We start from the raw sequence: 16,261 nt of genomic DNA, 5'->3' as shown, positions 1-16,261 counted from the left end.
GAATATTCTTTGAAATTAGATCCTGGGTAAATATACCCATGACAGTACAGTTGAACATCGTGCTGTCTGATCTATGCTGGCCTCAGTCTTGGTAGCGACTAGAACCAGAGGTCATGGGCTAAGGGTGAAAGGTGAACTGTTTAAGGGGAAGATGAGGGGGAACTGTTTCACTCAGAGGATGGAACAAACTTCCAGAGGAAGTGGGTTCAATTGCAACATTTAAGAGACATTTGAATAGGTACATGGATGGGATGGATGTGAAGGGTTATGACCCAGGTGCAGGTCAGTGGGGCTAGGCAGAAAATCAGGCCAGAATGGACTAGATTGGCCAAAGGGCCTGTTTTGTTTTTGCTGTAGTATGACTGTAGGGAAAGGTTGAATAGGTTAGGACTATTGAATAGCCCTAGTATAACGCTCAACAGCACCAGCGACCCAGGTTCAATTCCCACCATTGTCTGTACGTTCTCCCCACAACTGCGTGAGTTTCTTCCGGGTGCTCAGGTTTCCTCCCACTCGAGTTAGGATTAGTAAGTTGGGGGCATGCAATGTTGGTGCAGGAAGCATGGTGACACCTGTGGGTTGCCCTCGGACAGAGTTGGTCATCGATGCAGATAATGCATCTTTCTCTGTGTTTCATAGAGCACGACAGCACTGTAAAAGGCTCTTCAGCCCATCTAGTCTGTGCTGAAATGTTATCTGCCTAGTCCAGGGGCCAGCAACCTTTACCACTGAAAGAGCCACTTGGACCCGTTTCCCACAGAAAAGAAAACACTGGGAGCCGCAAAACCCGTTTGACATTTAAAATGAAATAACACTGCATACAACGTTTTTTTTGCCTTTATGCTATGTATAAACAAACTATAATGTGTTGCATTTATGAAATTGATGAACTCCTGCAGAGAAAACGAAATTACATTTCTGCATGCAACAAAAACATTTTGAACTCCGAAAAAAAGACGTTGGGTTGAAGGTTACTTTTAAGTAAAATACTCAACGTCTATTTGAGTCCTTCTTGTATTTATGAAAAACGCCAAACTTAAATTTGCCGCCAGCAGCAAACCAAAAATAACATCAGCCAGCTGTCAGCCTGAAAAATAAAAGGACTATTTCACTGAACAATGAAAAAATATGAATATACATAAAATAATAGGCAATTAAAATATTTATCATACTTGGTTAATGGGATTTCTGCTCCTGGACCTCAGCACACAGCATCTGCACATCAGGGCTGTATGATGTCACCTTCATCTTTACACAGGATCGCAAGCTGTCATCTGTGAGGCGTGCGCAATGTTTGTTTTTAATAAAGTTCATGTTGGAGAACACCTGCTCACATACATATGTGGATCCAAAGATCGACAGGACTCCAAGTGCATACTTTTTCATGTTTACATAAATGTCGGGCATAGCATTCCATGTTTCGAACACAAGTTTGTCCGGTTTAGGGAGGTTTTCAATACCACTCCATTTGTGATTCTGAGCAAGAACGGCCTTCTGACGGGCAACATCTTCAAGGTCTGCTGTCAAGCGTCTAAACTTGGACACCCATATGTCTTTGTCGGCTATGTCGGCCAGTTCCATCTCAAGATCAGGTTGACTCACACCTGCCAATGCAGTCGTATTCAGTAGGGAAGGATCGATGCTTAAGGGAGTGACCGGGAAGGATAATGTGTTTTTTTCCTCTCTGAACTCACAGAAGCGTTTCCCAAACGATGTTTGCATTGCGATGATTGCAGAATGTAAATACTCCGAAATTATCATGTCGTGACCTTGTTTGAACTCTCTCAAATTGGGGAAGTGAGACAAAGTGCCTTTCTGTAAATCTCTGGCAAGCACTGTCAACTTGCGCTCGAATGCCAAAACATCCTCCAACATGTGCAGGGCTGTGCGTCCTTTCCCCTGAAGAGCTGTGTTCAGTGTGTTCAGGTGCGCTGTCATGTCTACCATGAAGTGTAGCTTTTCCAGCCACTCTGGCTGTTCCAGCTCAGGAAAGGTGAGCCCTTTGCTGCCCAGGAAAGTTTTCACTTCTTCCAGACATGCGACAAAGCGTTTCAGCACCTCCCCTTTGGACAGCCACCGGACTTTGTTGTGCAGCAGGAGATCAGAATATGCGCTTTCCATCTCGTCCAGTAACAAACGGAATTGACGGTGATTTAAACTTTTTGCCATTATTTTATTGACAATCTGAATGACAACATCCATTACTTCTGTGCATTCCGGAGGAAATGTTTGAGCGCACAGTGCCTCTTGGTGCAAGATGCAGTGAAAAGTCAGCAGCTTTCTGTCCAGCGACTTCTGCAGTAAAGCCACAAATCCCTTGTGCGTTCCCGTCATATTCGGAGCCCCATCAGTAGCTACTGACACCAGATGGGTGGTCTTTATTCCTTTGGCTCTTAAACAATTCAAGACAGCCTCACAGATGTCCTCCCCCCGTGTTTGGTCTTTTAGAGGTATCAACTCAATCAGTTCTTCCTGAGGCCCGGCAGAGTTTACATACCGGCAGAACAACGCTATTTGTTCAATATCACCTTTGTCTTTAGACTCGTCACAGGCAATCGAGTAGGCCACAGCTGAATTGATGTCTTTAATTTGCTGTCTTGTGATGTCTTCTGCCATTTTTATGGTTCTGTCTTTGACAGTCTTTGCAGAGAGGGGCATATCCCTGATTTTCTGCACAATTTCACTCTTGTTTTTAAAGTCCGTGAATAGATGTTCTGAAATCTTAATGAAAGATTCTTTTATATATTCACCATCTGTAAACTGCTTCCCGTGCCTGACTATTTCCTGAGCGGCAATATAACTGGCGTATGTCGTTGATTTTCCAGACTTCATCCATTTCTGGAAATGATTTTTGCTCAGATCAACCTTCCGCATCAGTTCCGAAACGGCTTTTTTTCTCTCATCTCCATCCGGATATTTTTGAGCAAAGGCTGCGTGTTTACTCTGGAAATGCCTTGCGACATTTGACTTTTTGTTGTTTGCTAGTTTCTCATTGCATATTAAGCATACCGGTAAACCAGTCTCGTCAACAGTGAAAGCAAATGAATCTGTCCACGTATCATTAAACGTTCTGTTTTCTTCAGTCACTTTTCTTTTTTTAGAATTCTCCATAGTTGGCTTACCTTGGATCGAAAAATTAAAGAAATCGCGCACTGGCGGGTGTCAGGTATTGGCAGTGGTGACGTATATTAATAGCGATAAAAACACGTTGTAGCGGTGTGCTCACGCAGTCAGTAAACTGCAGTCGAATAACTTTATTCGAACTAAACAGCCTTGCTTTTAAGCCTCCCTCAACCCAGCCCCCATGGACGCAGATGCTGCAAAAGACGCGTACTCACAAACCCCCGTAGGCTATCTCCCTTAGCCGGAATGCTGGCTAATTGTGAGCCGTTTCGGATGTGCCAGGAAATGTGTCGCCACACTTAGATTGTACAAGATCACCATAATCTTCAAATTTAGAATTACATTTCAAAAGCTAACAAACTAACATAAAATACATTTTAATTAAATACTGACCAATTATTTCCCAAAGCCACAGGGAGCCGCAGCACAGAGGTGAAAGAGCCACAAATGGCTCGGGAGCCGCAGGTTGCCGACCCCCGGCCTAGTCCTACTGGCTTGCGTCGGGACCATGCCCCTCCCATCCATCTACTTATCCAAATTTCTCTTCAGTGTCATAGTCAAACCTGCACCCCCCACTTGTGCAGGCAGCTCATTCCACACTTCCACCCTCCTGTGTGAGGAGGTTTTTCCCTTGTGGTGCCCTTAAACATTTCTCCTTTCACCCTTAACCTATGACCCCTAGTTCTAGTCTAACCCAATCTCAGCGGAGAAAACTTGTTCGTGTTTACACTCCTCCCCTCTAGGGAATAAAGTCCTAACCTACAACCTTCCCCTATTACTCAGGTCCTCAAGCCCTGGCAACATCCTTGTAAATTTTCTCTGTACTCTTTCAATTGGTTTTGATGTACTTGTGTACGTCTGACTCTTGAACCAAAGGGAAGAACTTCAAGGACTTTGGACTCACTTTCAAGGACCTTCATTTCAGGTTCTTGATATTTATTGTTTATTTATTTATTTTTGTATTTGCAATTTGATGTCTTTTGCACACTGGTTGAATGCCCAATTTGGTATCTTTCAGTGATTCTGTTACGGTTGTTATTCTATAGATTTATTGAGAATGCCACAAGAAAATGAACCTCAGGGTTGTATTTGGTGATGTGTGGGTGCTTTCATAATCAATTTACTTTGAACTTTGACCAAACAAAGCTAATATATATTAATCCTCCAGTAATCCCAAACAACACAGGAGAGGCAAATCTCAGCAGGTCAAGCAGCATCGACGGAGGAGAATAAAAGATGTTTTGGGCTGAGACCCTTCAGCAGCTCTGGAAAGGAAGGGGGAAGGTATCAGAATTAAAAAGTGGGGGACGGGGAGGAAAAGCTGGAAGGTGATAGGTGAAACCAGGTGAGTGGGGGGGGGGAGAGATTGGATGTAGTAAGAAGCTGGAAGTTGATAGGTGAAAAAGCCAAAGGGCTGAAGGAGGAGGAATCTGATAGGAGAGGAGAGTGGGAGAGTTATCCATAGGAGAAAGAAGGAGAAGGGGCACCAGGGAGAGGTGAACAGGTGAAAGACCAGAGAGGGGAATTGAGGGGGAGAGGGAAAGAATTACCACAAGTTGGAGAAATCGATGTTTGTGCCATCAGGTTGGAGGCTACCAAGTCAGAATATGAGGTGTTGCTTCATCATTGTGGAGCAGCATGTTGGAATGGAAGTGGGGATTGGAATTAAAATGTCTGGCCGCTGGGCAGTCCCGCTCTTGGCAGGTGGACAGAAGTGCTCAAAAAAGCTTTCGCCCCGTTTACGACGGGACTCACCAGTGTAGAGGAGGCCACATCAGGAGCAGTGAACATGGTAGTGACCCCCGACAGATTCACAGGTGAAGTGCAGCCTCACCTGGAAGGACGGTTTGTGTCCATGACCTGGGAAGGGAGATCTGCATTCCCTCGTGCCCACATTAACCAATAGGCCAAATGGCCTCATTGCGCTGCTACATCTTACGGTCCCATGCTCTTATGTTATTCTTCCCACAACCCCATGAACCCTTCCCAGACCCATCCATCTTCAGAGGAAGGTGGAGCACCCAGGGGCGGGTAGGGAATCCAGAGCATGCAAACTCCACACAGACAGTGTCGGAGGTCAGGATTGAACCCAATTCTCTGGATCGTGAGGTAGCGCCAGGGCCCAGTGCACCACCTGTCGATGTCCAACACGAGGCCGCGCGTCTGCCCAGCCCACCACCTGTGGATGTCAGCCGATGTGAACAGCTTTACTGTGTTCATCCTCAGTGTTCGGGAAGAGGGAAGAGGGGGGTTATGACATGCGGGGGTTTTGTGCTCTCCATGCCCTGCAGTGAGAGGATTTCATGATGCCCAGGTTGATTGGGTTCACTAACTAGCGGGCAGCTGGGTCACAGCGGGTAACACAACACGTTACAGCACCAGTGATCCAGGTTCAATTCCCATGGCCGTCTGTAAGGTGCCTGAAGGTCAATCAGCCAAAGGCCTGACTTTACCAGTCTGATGTCCAAGGCCCGATGTCCAGCAGTCCACTGGAAGCTTGTCCTGGGGTTGGGGGCTGTCCGTGTGTGGGTGGGAGGGATGGACGGATGGAAGAAAGGGGTTTGTTTTGCTATTTGTTGTGTGCTGCCAACCATCGTTGGCAGCAGAATGCCTGATGACAGTTGCAGTCTGAGCCCGGCACGTTGCCGGTGTGTTGGCCATTAGCACGTACGACACATTCCACTGTACAGGTGATAAATAAATCAATCGGAATCTTTTCATTCTTCCCGTGACTGTGTGAGTTTCCTCCGATTGCTCCAGTTTCCCCCACTTTCCAGAGATGTGTGGGTTAGGGTTGGTAAATTGTGGGCATGCCACGTTGGCACCAGAGGCATGGTGACACCTGGGGGCTGTACCCAGCACATCCTTGCACTGTGCTGGTAGTTGCTGCAAACGACACATTCACTGTGTGTTTCAATGCACGTGAGACTAATAAAGTTAATTTCTATCTCTTTATCAATTTCAATAAAAATCACTGAGATCAGTCACTCTGGACTGAATACAGGTACAGGTATTGTCAGCACATTGCACGTGGTCAGATGTCCACTCCTGGGTTTTTCTCCCTTGACCAGTCCATCTAGGGAGTCCTATTAATCCACTGTCTGTGGTCTAGAGCCTCCAGCTGGGATTCACCTCCTCTGCTGCCTGTCACATTGAGTCTGTGATGTTAGCCCAGCTGGGGAAGGTACTGAGGTCAAACATTGCCCAACCCCAGGTGTTGATGGCCACGATCACAGAAACCACTCCGATCAGGTTGAGAGCGAGCCCTGCCTTGACCTGCACAGAGATAAAAAAATCATTAAAGATCTGTACTGCACCCCCTGCCCCACCCAAAGAGTGACCAGCCAGGGTCCCCCACACCAGAAAGTCCCTGAGGAGCAGGACGTCGTCTGGACGCAGCAAGCTGAGTTGTCTGGGTCACTGACAGTGGAATGCTGGAAGCTTCTGGGTAACTTACCCCAGGCTGTTCCAGTCTGACCAGAGTTTCATTTGTTACGTACAGTGAAATATCTTGTCTGCGTCAACAGCTAACACAGTCCAAGGATGTGCTGGGGCACCAACACAGCGAGCCCACAACTCACTAACCCCAACCTGTACGTCTTTGAAGTGTGGAGGAAACTGGAGCACCCGGAGGAAACCTACTGGATCACGGGGAGAACATGCAGATTCTTTGCAGACATTGGCAGGAATCAAACCGGATCTTACCGCTAGTGCTGTAAAACATTACAGTAACCGCCATGTTGCTGTGCCACGTACCACAAGCTCAATCCCTTTCACCTTAAGCCCAAGTTTTTGACATTTCCACTGTGTGGAAGAAAAGACCGATTATCCACCCACTCATAACTTTACAAAGTTCTACCAGGTCGCCCCTCAGCCTCCCATACTCCAAAGAAAACAACCCAAGTTTGTCCAATATCTCCGTACAGCTTGTGCCCTCTAATCCCGGCAGCTCCTCTGATCCCTGTCCGAAGCCTCCTCGCCCCTCCAGCAATGAGGCACTCAGTGCCAACGGACCAGGGAGCGGACACATTGGGGGGGGTCTACGCTTCCACCCCAGTGAGGGGCAGGAAGCTGAAGCTGAAGAAGGCATGTGACTGCAGAGAAGGCAGAGGAGAGTTTGGCCATTTGTGCCATCATTTCTGTCCCTCTGTTCCACAATGACTACAGTCCAGAGGCTGATCAGTGCACTGTACAGGCCCCGGTGATGGTCAGCTCACTGTACGGGCCCCGGTGATGGTCAGCTCACTGTACGGGCCCAGGTGATGGTCAGCACCCCGGTGATGGTCAGCTCACTGTACGGGCCCCGGTGATGGTCAGCACCGGTACGGCCCCAGTGATGGTCAGCTCACTGTACGGGCCCCGGTGATGGTCAGCACCCCGTACGGGCCCCAGTGATGGTCAGCTCACTGTACGGGCCCCGGTGATGGTCAGCACCCCGTACGGGCCCCGGTGCCTATGTTCAGATGTGAGGGTAATCTCCCTGCCACCTGTCCCAGGGAACCTCAAGCCCACCACCGCTTCCTTTTCAAGCACTTACCATGTCAGAGACCCTGAGCTGGCCATAGGAGAAGACGATGGCGTTGGGCGGGGTCGCCACAGGGAGCATGAAAGCAAAGGAAGTGCTGAGGGTGGCTGGGATCATGATGTAGAGGGGGTTCATTCGGATCCGGGAGGCCTGGGTGGGGCAAGAGGGAGAGTGGCAGGGTTAAGCGTGTCCCGGGGTCAGAGTCCACAGAGAATCAGGATCAGGTTGATTATTAGCAGAACGCTGCATTCTATTAAAAATCACTACAAGTTACAAGAAATATAGGTATAAATACACAGAGAGCAGTGGTGAGGTAGTGTTCTTTGTCTATTCAGAAATCTGATGGCACAGGGGAAGAAGCTGTTTCTGAAACACTGAGTGTGTATCTTGCTTCGTTGGAGAAGGCACGTCCAGGGTGATGGAGAGCCCTAACGATGGGAGCCTCCTTTCCGAGGCACCACCTTTTGAAGATGCGGGGAGGCTGGTGCCCAGGGTGGAGCTTTCTCCGGTCCTGTGCAGTGGCCCCTCTGCACCAGACAGTGATGCAGCCGGTTAGAATGCTCTCCACAGGAAATCTGTGGAAACTTGTATGTGACTTTGGTGACAGACCAAATCTCCTCAAACTCCTTGTGAAATCTAGCCGCTGCCACGCCTTCTTCGTCATTGCATCAGGATGTTGAAGGGTAAAGTGATCACAGTACCAGACCAGCTCCATCAGCGGGACGAGCAGCGACCATGGAGGGAAGTCCTGATGCAGGTAGGGGTTCCCACCACCAACCCACTGTGCATTGTGTGGCTGTTGCGGGAGTGACGGAGACCGAGGGAGGAGGTGGGTAGGCGGAGAGGGAAGAGGTGGGTAGATATTGAGGGAGACCGAGGAGCTGGGTAGGTGGTGTAGTCGACGGAGGGATGAGTTGGGTAGGCGGGGAGGGAGGAGGTGGGTAAATATTGAGGGAGACCAAGGGAGGAGCTGGGTAGGTTACCAGAGGATGAGGTGGGTAGGTGGTGTAGTCGACTGAGGGAGGAGGTGGGTAGGTTCCAATCCCTGCTGTTCACGAGTGTTTGACCCCCCCTCCTCCCCGGATGTTGGTGGACCCTCGGAGTGGGTGTTGGGACACACCATGGAAGCCAGGATGGGGAGGAAGAGCGTGGCGGTGGCCACATTACTGGTGCACTCGGTAAAGGTGGCGATCAGCAGGCAGAGAACAGTGACGATGGCCCACGGTGGAATATTCTGCAGGGGCAGCAGCTGGTTTCCCAGCCACCTGGACAGTCCCGACTCCTGCGAGGGAAAAATAAGAGAGTTTTATCTGCTGACAGCATTTACATTTGGGATATTACATACCAAAGCTTTTCAGAACTTGACCCACTCCTCCCAATCTCACCTTTCCTCCTGACCTCTGCCCTGTCCCACATCTGCTTGACCCACTCAAGGGCAGGTCACACCTGATCCAAACAGGTACATTTGACCTGGTCCAGTGAGGAGATGTTAAGGCTGTGCCCTCTGATCCTAGACTCTCCCACTATAGGAAACATCCTCTCCACATCCACTCTATCTGTGTCCTCTGGTCCTAGACTCCCCCACTATAGGAAACATCCTCTCCACACCCACTCTATCTGTGTCCTCTGATCCTAGACTCCCCCACTATAGGAAACATCCTCTCCACATCCACTCTGTCCAGCTCTTTCAATATTTGATAGGCTTAAATGAGATCCCTTTTGTCATTCTTTTGAATTTCAGTAAGTACAACCCAAAGCTATCAAACTTTCCTCATACATTAACCTTTCCGTTCCTGGGAATATTCTTGTAAACCTGCTCTAGGCCCTCTTCAAAGCAAGCACAGCCTTTCTTAAATATTGGGCCTAAAACTGCTCACAGTACTCCAAAAGTCTTATAAAGCTGCAGCATTATAAGCACAGATCACTATTACAACACAGCATGATAACACTGCAGCACATAAACAGGCCCATTGAGCAGATCTCATGGGGTCGATGCCAAAGGACATCACAAAGTGAGGATCTCGTACTTTCAGTCTGACGTTACAGAACACTACAGCGTAAAAACAGGCCCTTTGGCCCATCTAGTCCATGCAAACTATTAATTGGCCTAGTCCTAGTGACCCACATCTGGACCATAGCCCTCTATACCCCTTCCATCCTTGTACATATCCAAACATCCACCCCTTCTGCTGGCAGCTCATTCCACACTCTCACCACTTCCACACTCAGAGTGAAGAGGTTTCCTCTCATGTTCCCCTTGGATATTTCACCTTTCATCCTTAACCTATGACCTCTAGTTCTATTCACACCCAACCTCAGTAGAAAAGGCTTGCCTGCATTTGCCCTATCTATACCCCTCATAATTATGTTGGTTTTTGTTTGATCCTGAAGTTTTAGGAACCAAGAACCAAAGTTTCAGACTGCCACAGGTGGGGATGTGGTTAGTGGAGGAATGCCTTACCTCACAGCCCCTGGCCAAGGCAAAACCTCCTCCTAACAAGAGGACCACGTTCCAGGACACCTTCTTCTGCACCAGTTTCCACTCCAGGAGCCGGGTGCCGGGGGACTCCGTCTGCTGCCTGGCTGCACCATGGGAGGAAAAATAGATAGCTGTTAACGACAGGAGAGCGGAGCAGAGATGTTGGGATGTCAGTGGTACAGTGTTGTGAGGTTACTGTAACACTCCACAGCTCCAGCAACCTGGCGCCGCTGTGTGCGAGGAGTTTGTATGTCCCTGTGACTGCGTGGGTTTCCTCCCACGTTCTCACGACGTACGGGTTAGGGTTGCTGAGTCATGGACGTTCTATGTTGGCACCGGAAGTGTGGTGACACTTGCAGGCTGCCCCCAGCACATCCTCGGACTGTGTTGGCTGTTGAGGCAAATGATGCATCTTACTGTGTACACGTGAGAAATAAAACTCGTCGTTAATCTTTAGGTGTTGGATCGCTGAGCACAGACTGGGTGTGGATTCAGCAGCTGTACCCGTGAATGAGCAGGAAGAAGCTGAACCCAATGGCCTCTTGGCCCAGAGACACCGTCTCCAGCTAAACCAGTCTCTCGATAACAAGGTAGTGCCCCTGGCTCACGGGCCCAGAGTCACTGGTTCAATCATGGCTTCTGGCACTACCTGTGTGGAGTTTGAAAGTTCTCCCTATTACTGTGTGTCTGTGAGTGGGTGAGCTTTCTTCTTAGCCATGACTGGGGCACAGGCTGCTCACCAGTGTCCTGAACCAGTCTTGCAAGCTATCCCCAGGTGGAGCCCATCTTCAAGGATCCTTCCTCTCCCAGGAATGAGGCCATTGGAGCTTCGGCAGCTCTGCGTTTTAAGGGATGGGGTTCTTAATCCTATACCCCACCCCTCTCCTTTCACAGCCAGGACCTGGACTGTCTATAGTGGAATTATTCACTGGGTTTTTATGCGATGGGATTACTAGCCTCATGCCCAACCCTTCTCCTTTTGCAGCTGGGGCTGGGACTGTCCATAGTAGAGTTTTGTGTGCATTTATATATCTATGTGTGTGTATGTAAATGTGAACACACCAAAGTTTTGTGGGTTGTGAACAAAGTGGAGAATTCACCCACAGCAAAGAATTATCTCAACTCAAGGTGACAAGCCCAGTGAGAGTTGGCAGAGAAACCATCCCCTCTCCATGGGACCTGTCCCTGGGACAGCCTCCGACCAGGAGGTGTGCTCCAGGAATGAAATTCGTTGTAACGGAGTGGAGAAGGGTGACAAACGCCCCGACAGCCAGCGTGGAGGCATCACCAACTGCCCAACAGAGTGATTCCGGACCCTTGTGGAGTAGGCAGGCTGGAGCTGGAGTCAGGAGTGATTCCGGACCCTTGTGGAGTAGGCAGGGCTGGAGCTGGAGTCAGGAGTGATTCCGGACCCTTGTGGAGTAGGCAGGGCTGGAGCTGGAGTCAGGAGTGATTCCGGACCCTTGTGGAGTAGGCAGGGCTGGACTGGAGTCAGGAGTGATTCTGGACCCTTGTAGAGTAGGCAGGGCTGGACTGGAGTCAGGAGTGATTCCGGACCCTTGTGGAGTAGGCAGGGCTGGACTGGAGTCAGGAGTGATTCCGGACCCTTGTGGAGTAGGCAGGGCTGGAGCGGGAGTCAGGAGTGATTCCGGACCCTTGTGGAGTAGGCAGGGCTGGACTGGAGTCAGGAGTGATTCCGGACCCTTGTGGAGTAGGCAGGGCTGGAGCTGGAGTCAGGAGTGATTCCGGACCCTTGTGGAGTAGGCAGGGCTGGACTGGAGTCAGGAGTGATTCCGGACCCTTGTGGAGTAGGCAGGGCTGGACTGGAGTCAGGAGTGATTCCGGACCCTTGTGGAGTAGGCAGGGCTGGAGCTGGAGTCAGGAGTGATTCCGGACCCTTGTGGAGTAGGCAGGGCTGGACTGGAGTCAGGAGTGATTCTGGACCCTTGTAGAGTAGGCAGGGCTGGACTGGAGTCAGGAGTGATTCCGGACCCTTGTGGTGTAGGCAGGGCTGGACTGGAGTCAGGAGTGATTCCGGACCCTTGTGGAGTAGGCAGGGCTGGAGAGGGAGTCAGGAGTGATTCCGGACCCTTGTGGAGTAGGCAGGGCTGGACTGGAGTCAGGAGTGATTCCGGACCCTTGTGGAGTAGGCAGGGCTGGAGCTGGAGTCAGGAGTGATTCCGGACCCTTGTGGAGTAGGCAGGGCTGGACTGGAGTCAGGAGTGATTCCGGACCCTTGTGGAGTAGGCAGGGCTGGACTGGAGTCAGGAGTGATTCCGGACCCTTGTGGAGTAGGCAGGGCTGGAGCTGGAGTCAGGAGTGATTCCGGACCCTTGTGGAGTAGGCAGGACTGGACTGGTGTCAGCTGTCGCCAGGAAGTGGCCGACTCATTAGAAAAGAGGGACATCCATTTAGAACAGAGATGTGGAGGAATTTCTTTAGCCAGGGGGTGGTGAATCTGTGGAATTCATTGCCCAAGATGGCAGTGGAGGCAGAGTCAATGGGTATATTTAAAACAGAGGCTGAAGGTTCTTATTTGGTAAGAGTGTCAAAGGATACGGGGTGAAGGCAGGATAGTGGTGTTGAGAGGGAAAGTAAATCAGCCATGATCAAATGGTGGAGCAGACTCGATGGACCGAATGGCCCAATTCTGCTCTTATGTCTTATGGTTGGATAGATACACACTCGCACGCACATGCATGCACACACAAACAACATTCTTGCCCATCCACGTAACCTGTTCATATCCCCCTGTTCTCTCAGGTCCACCATTATATAATCAACAAGATTGTACCTAGAACAGGATCTTATGGAATCACAGCAGCAAGAGAAAGTGGACACAAGGAAAGTCAATTCACAGAGCACGGGTGTGCTGCCAAAGACCAACAAACATCACAGTCTGTACACACCCAGGGTGCTGGGAGAAGCCCCCTCTCCCGGGCACATACCTGCCATACCCTCTTCTGTGCTCTGCCTGCCCTGCACCCAGGGCTTCAGCTGTGGTCTCTGTGAAGGCGCGATGAACATCAGGATCGTGATGAAGGTCACCACGGTGGCGTCGGTAACATATCTGAAACAAGCAGAAATGGTGAGTGTTGAGGCTGGTGGGTGCTGGGCTCTCTCCAGGGAACCGGGGCAGAGATCGGCATGGGAACAGCAGGTTGTTTAGGCCATCTTTTCCCAGGGCAACAATAACCAACACCAGAGGCATCCATTGGAGGCAAGTTTACGGACGATGTCAGAGGTATTTATTTTATAAACACAAAGTGGTGGGTACATGGAACACACTTCTGGGGGTGGCAGTAGAGGCTGATAGAATACGGACATGTAAGGGACTCTTTGAATGAATGAAGGAAAACTGAAGGGTTATGGCTGTGTAGGAGGGGAGGGTTAGATTGGAGGAGAGGGTTATGGCTGTGTAGGAGGGGAGGGTTAGATTGGAGGGGAGGGTTATGGCTGTGTAGGAGGGGAGGGTTAGATTGATTGCACAGTAGCTCTATGTAGGTCAGCACAGTATCGTGGGGTGAAAGAACTGTACTGTGCTGTACCCTTCGTGTTCTACAAGACTGTAAGACATAGGAGCTGAAATAGGCCATTCAGCCCATTGAGTCTGCTTTGCTATTCCATCGGGGCTGATTTATTGCCCCTCTCAAACCCATTCTCCTGCCTTCTCCCCGTAACCTTCGATGGCCTGGTTAATCATGAACCTATCAACCTCAATATATCCAATGACTCTGCCTCCACGGCCATCTGGGGCAATGAATTCCTCTGGTTGAAGGAACTCCTCCTCCTCTCTGTTCTGAAGGGACGTCCTTGTATGCTGCAGATCTTAGCGTCCCTCACTGTAGGAAACATCCTCTCCATTTCCATTAGGGTTAGGGTTAGGGTTAGCGTCCCTCACTGTAGGAAACATCCTCTCTATTTCCATTAGGGTTAGGGTTAGGGTTAGCGTCCCTCACTGTAGGAAACATCCTCTCCATTTCCATTCCATCTGGGCCAGAGCTGTCAAATGCTCCTCATTCCCAGCCTCATTCTCATGACCCTATCCAATGCCAGCACACCTTGTCTTCAATACGAGGCCCACAACGGCTCTCAATACTCCGTGCAGTCTGACCGAAACCTCAGCATCACATCCTTGCTTTTACATTCTAGTCCTCTCAAAATGAATTCCAACATTGCATTTGCCTCGCTTAATTTGTACGAGTAATCTTTACCTAATCACGGGACAGTTTACAATGACCAATTAACCTATGCAGTTCGTCTTTGGAGCACCCAGGGAGGGTGTACAGAGACTCCTTACAGAATAGCACCAGAACTGAGCTTCAAAACACTCCAATCTATCATAGCGTCATGCCAATTGCTGCGCTACTGTGGCGTGAAACACACCGCTGTGCTCTACAATGAGCAAACACGAGGAAATCTGCAGATGCTGGAAATTCAAACAACACACACAAAATGCTGGTGGAACGCAGCAGGTCAGGCAGCACCTATAGGGAGAAGAACTGCCGACGTTTCAGGCCGAGACCCTTCGTCAGGACACAATGAGCAGATTGCTTTACATTAGCTTCTGTGGTTCTGACAATTAATAAAACCATCAACAAGAACATTGGACTCTAAGATGTTCTCAAACAACCATCTCCATTGAGACTGGCTCCAACTATCACTTTTTCAGTGCATGGCAATGGGTTTTGGGGACAGGGATGTGGGGAGTTAGGGTTCAGGTAGCGTTTAGAGACAGGGATGTGGGGAGTTAAAGGTCAGATTAGGGTTTAGGGACAGGGATGTGGGGAGTTAGAGGTCAGATTAGGGTTTAGGGACAGTGATGTGGGGAGTTAGAGGTCAGATTAGGGTTTAGGGACAGTGATGTGGGGAGTTAGAAATCAGGCCTCCACTCCGCAATTGAAAGCAACATGGATGGGTGGCAAAGGACATCTGTGGGTTAGGGCTGTTCCAAATCCCCAGGATAAGATGCTCGTGTTTGAGTAGGAGACATGAGGAGACAAAAGAGCTGATCAGTCAGAGTGCATGGAGTTCGAGCCTGGAATTCGGGGTCGCAATATCATCTAGTCTTGGGGTTGATCGGATGTCTCAAAGTCAAAGCCCAGTGACTAAAGCCTGGAGGTGTGTATGGAGAAGGGGGTTTGTTTCACTGTGTTGCTTGTGTTCTGGGTCATTCTGCTGAACACTGAGGACGTGCCATGTTGGTGTCAGAGTGTGTGGTAACACTTGCGGGCTGCCCCCAGCACATCCCTAGGTTGTGTTGGTTGTTAACATAAACGACTCTTTTCACAGCATGTTTCCATGTGATAAATAAATCTGAATCTGAGCTGGTTTGGCACAACATAGTGGGCTGAAGGGCCTCTCCCTGTGCGGTACTGTTCTATGCTTGGAACTGTCCAGTCCTCTGCCTCCTCAGATGCTGCTCGAGCTGCTGAGGTCAGGGTCCGATGGCAACCGGAGGTGAGGCCTGGCTGTGGGCCAGCTCAGGAGGCCGTCCCTCCCCGGTCTATTCAATGCTACGGCCTCCTTGTCATGCACCTCACGAACTCTGCAGCTGAAGGTTGCTGTTGCCAAGCAGCCGTTGCCAGGCACTGGTTGAGGTGAAAGGGAGAGTCCGGCAGGAGATCTGGCGAGGTGTAATGAGGAGCAGATTCTGGGGGGTCTGCCCTGGTTCACAAGAGGAGAACTCCCCATGTTTTGTCCTGTAAAGGGGGGAGGGTGTCAGGGAGTGGGGTAGGGGGTCTGCCCTGGTTCACAGGAGAACTCACTGTGTTTTGTCCTGTAAAGGGGGGAGGGTGCCTCCAGGATCTCCCCCCAGCCCCTACCACGGGGCAGAGAGCCAGGATTCTATCTGCGCTCCGACAGGAAGGATCCGAGGAAACAGAGAACTTGGGAGTGGGACAACACCGGAATGGGCTCTTCGGCCCACATTGACTGTGCTGACAATGACACCGATTTAAATTAACTTCAGTCTGATGTTCTCACTTGCTTTAAAGGGGATCACTACTATCCCAGCCCGTACATACTTCATATGTCTCGTCTTCCACCTGCCTAACAGCCTCTTAAAGGCCTTTACGTTTCTCCACCACCATCCCTGGCAACACTTCCCAGACCTATCAATCTGTGCGTAAAAA

General features: G+C 50.0%; 1 protein-coding gene across 1 annotated transcript in view; it reads right to left on the bottom strand.

The window, feature by feature from the left end:
- Positions 1 to 6,164: 6,164 nt before the first annotated feature.
- LOC132395131 (Na(+)/citrate cotransporter-like) overlaps positions 6,165 to 16,261 on the bottom strand; it is a 37,208-nt gene continuing 27,111 nt past the window's right edge. The window contains exons 8-12 of the mRNA XM_059971434.1: positions 13,076 to 13,197; positions 10,110 to 10,231; positions 8,769 to 8,930; positions 7,661 to 7,798; positions 6,165 to 6,399 (exon numbers count right to left, since the gene is read on the bottom strand). Coding sequence (XP_059827417.1) covers positions 6,271 to 6,399; positions 7,661 to 7,798; positions 8,769 to 8,930; positions 10,110 to 10,231; positions 13,076 to 13,197 — 673 coding nt within the window. The 3' untranslated portion in view covers positions 6,165 to 6,270. The remainder of the gene's footprint in view (positions 6,400 to 7,660; positions 7,799 to 8,768; positions 8,931 to 10,109; positions 10,232 to 13,075; positions 13,198 to 16,261) is intronic.

Source organism: Hypanus sabinus, chromosome 6, assembly GCF_030144855.1.
Source record: "Hypanus sabinus isolate sHypSab1 chromosome 6, sHypSab1.hap1, whole genome shotgun sequence".
NCBI classification, from domain to species: domain Eukaryota; kingdom Metazoa; phylum Chordata; class Chondrichthyes; order Myliobatiformes; family Dasyatidae; genus Hypanus; species Hypanus sabinus.
Note: the sequence above shows the minus strand (reverse complement) of the source record. Positions and strands in the feature narration are given on the sequence as shown.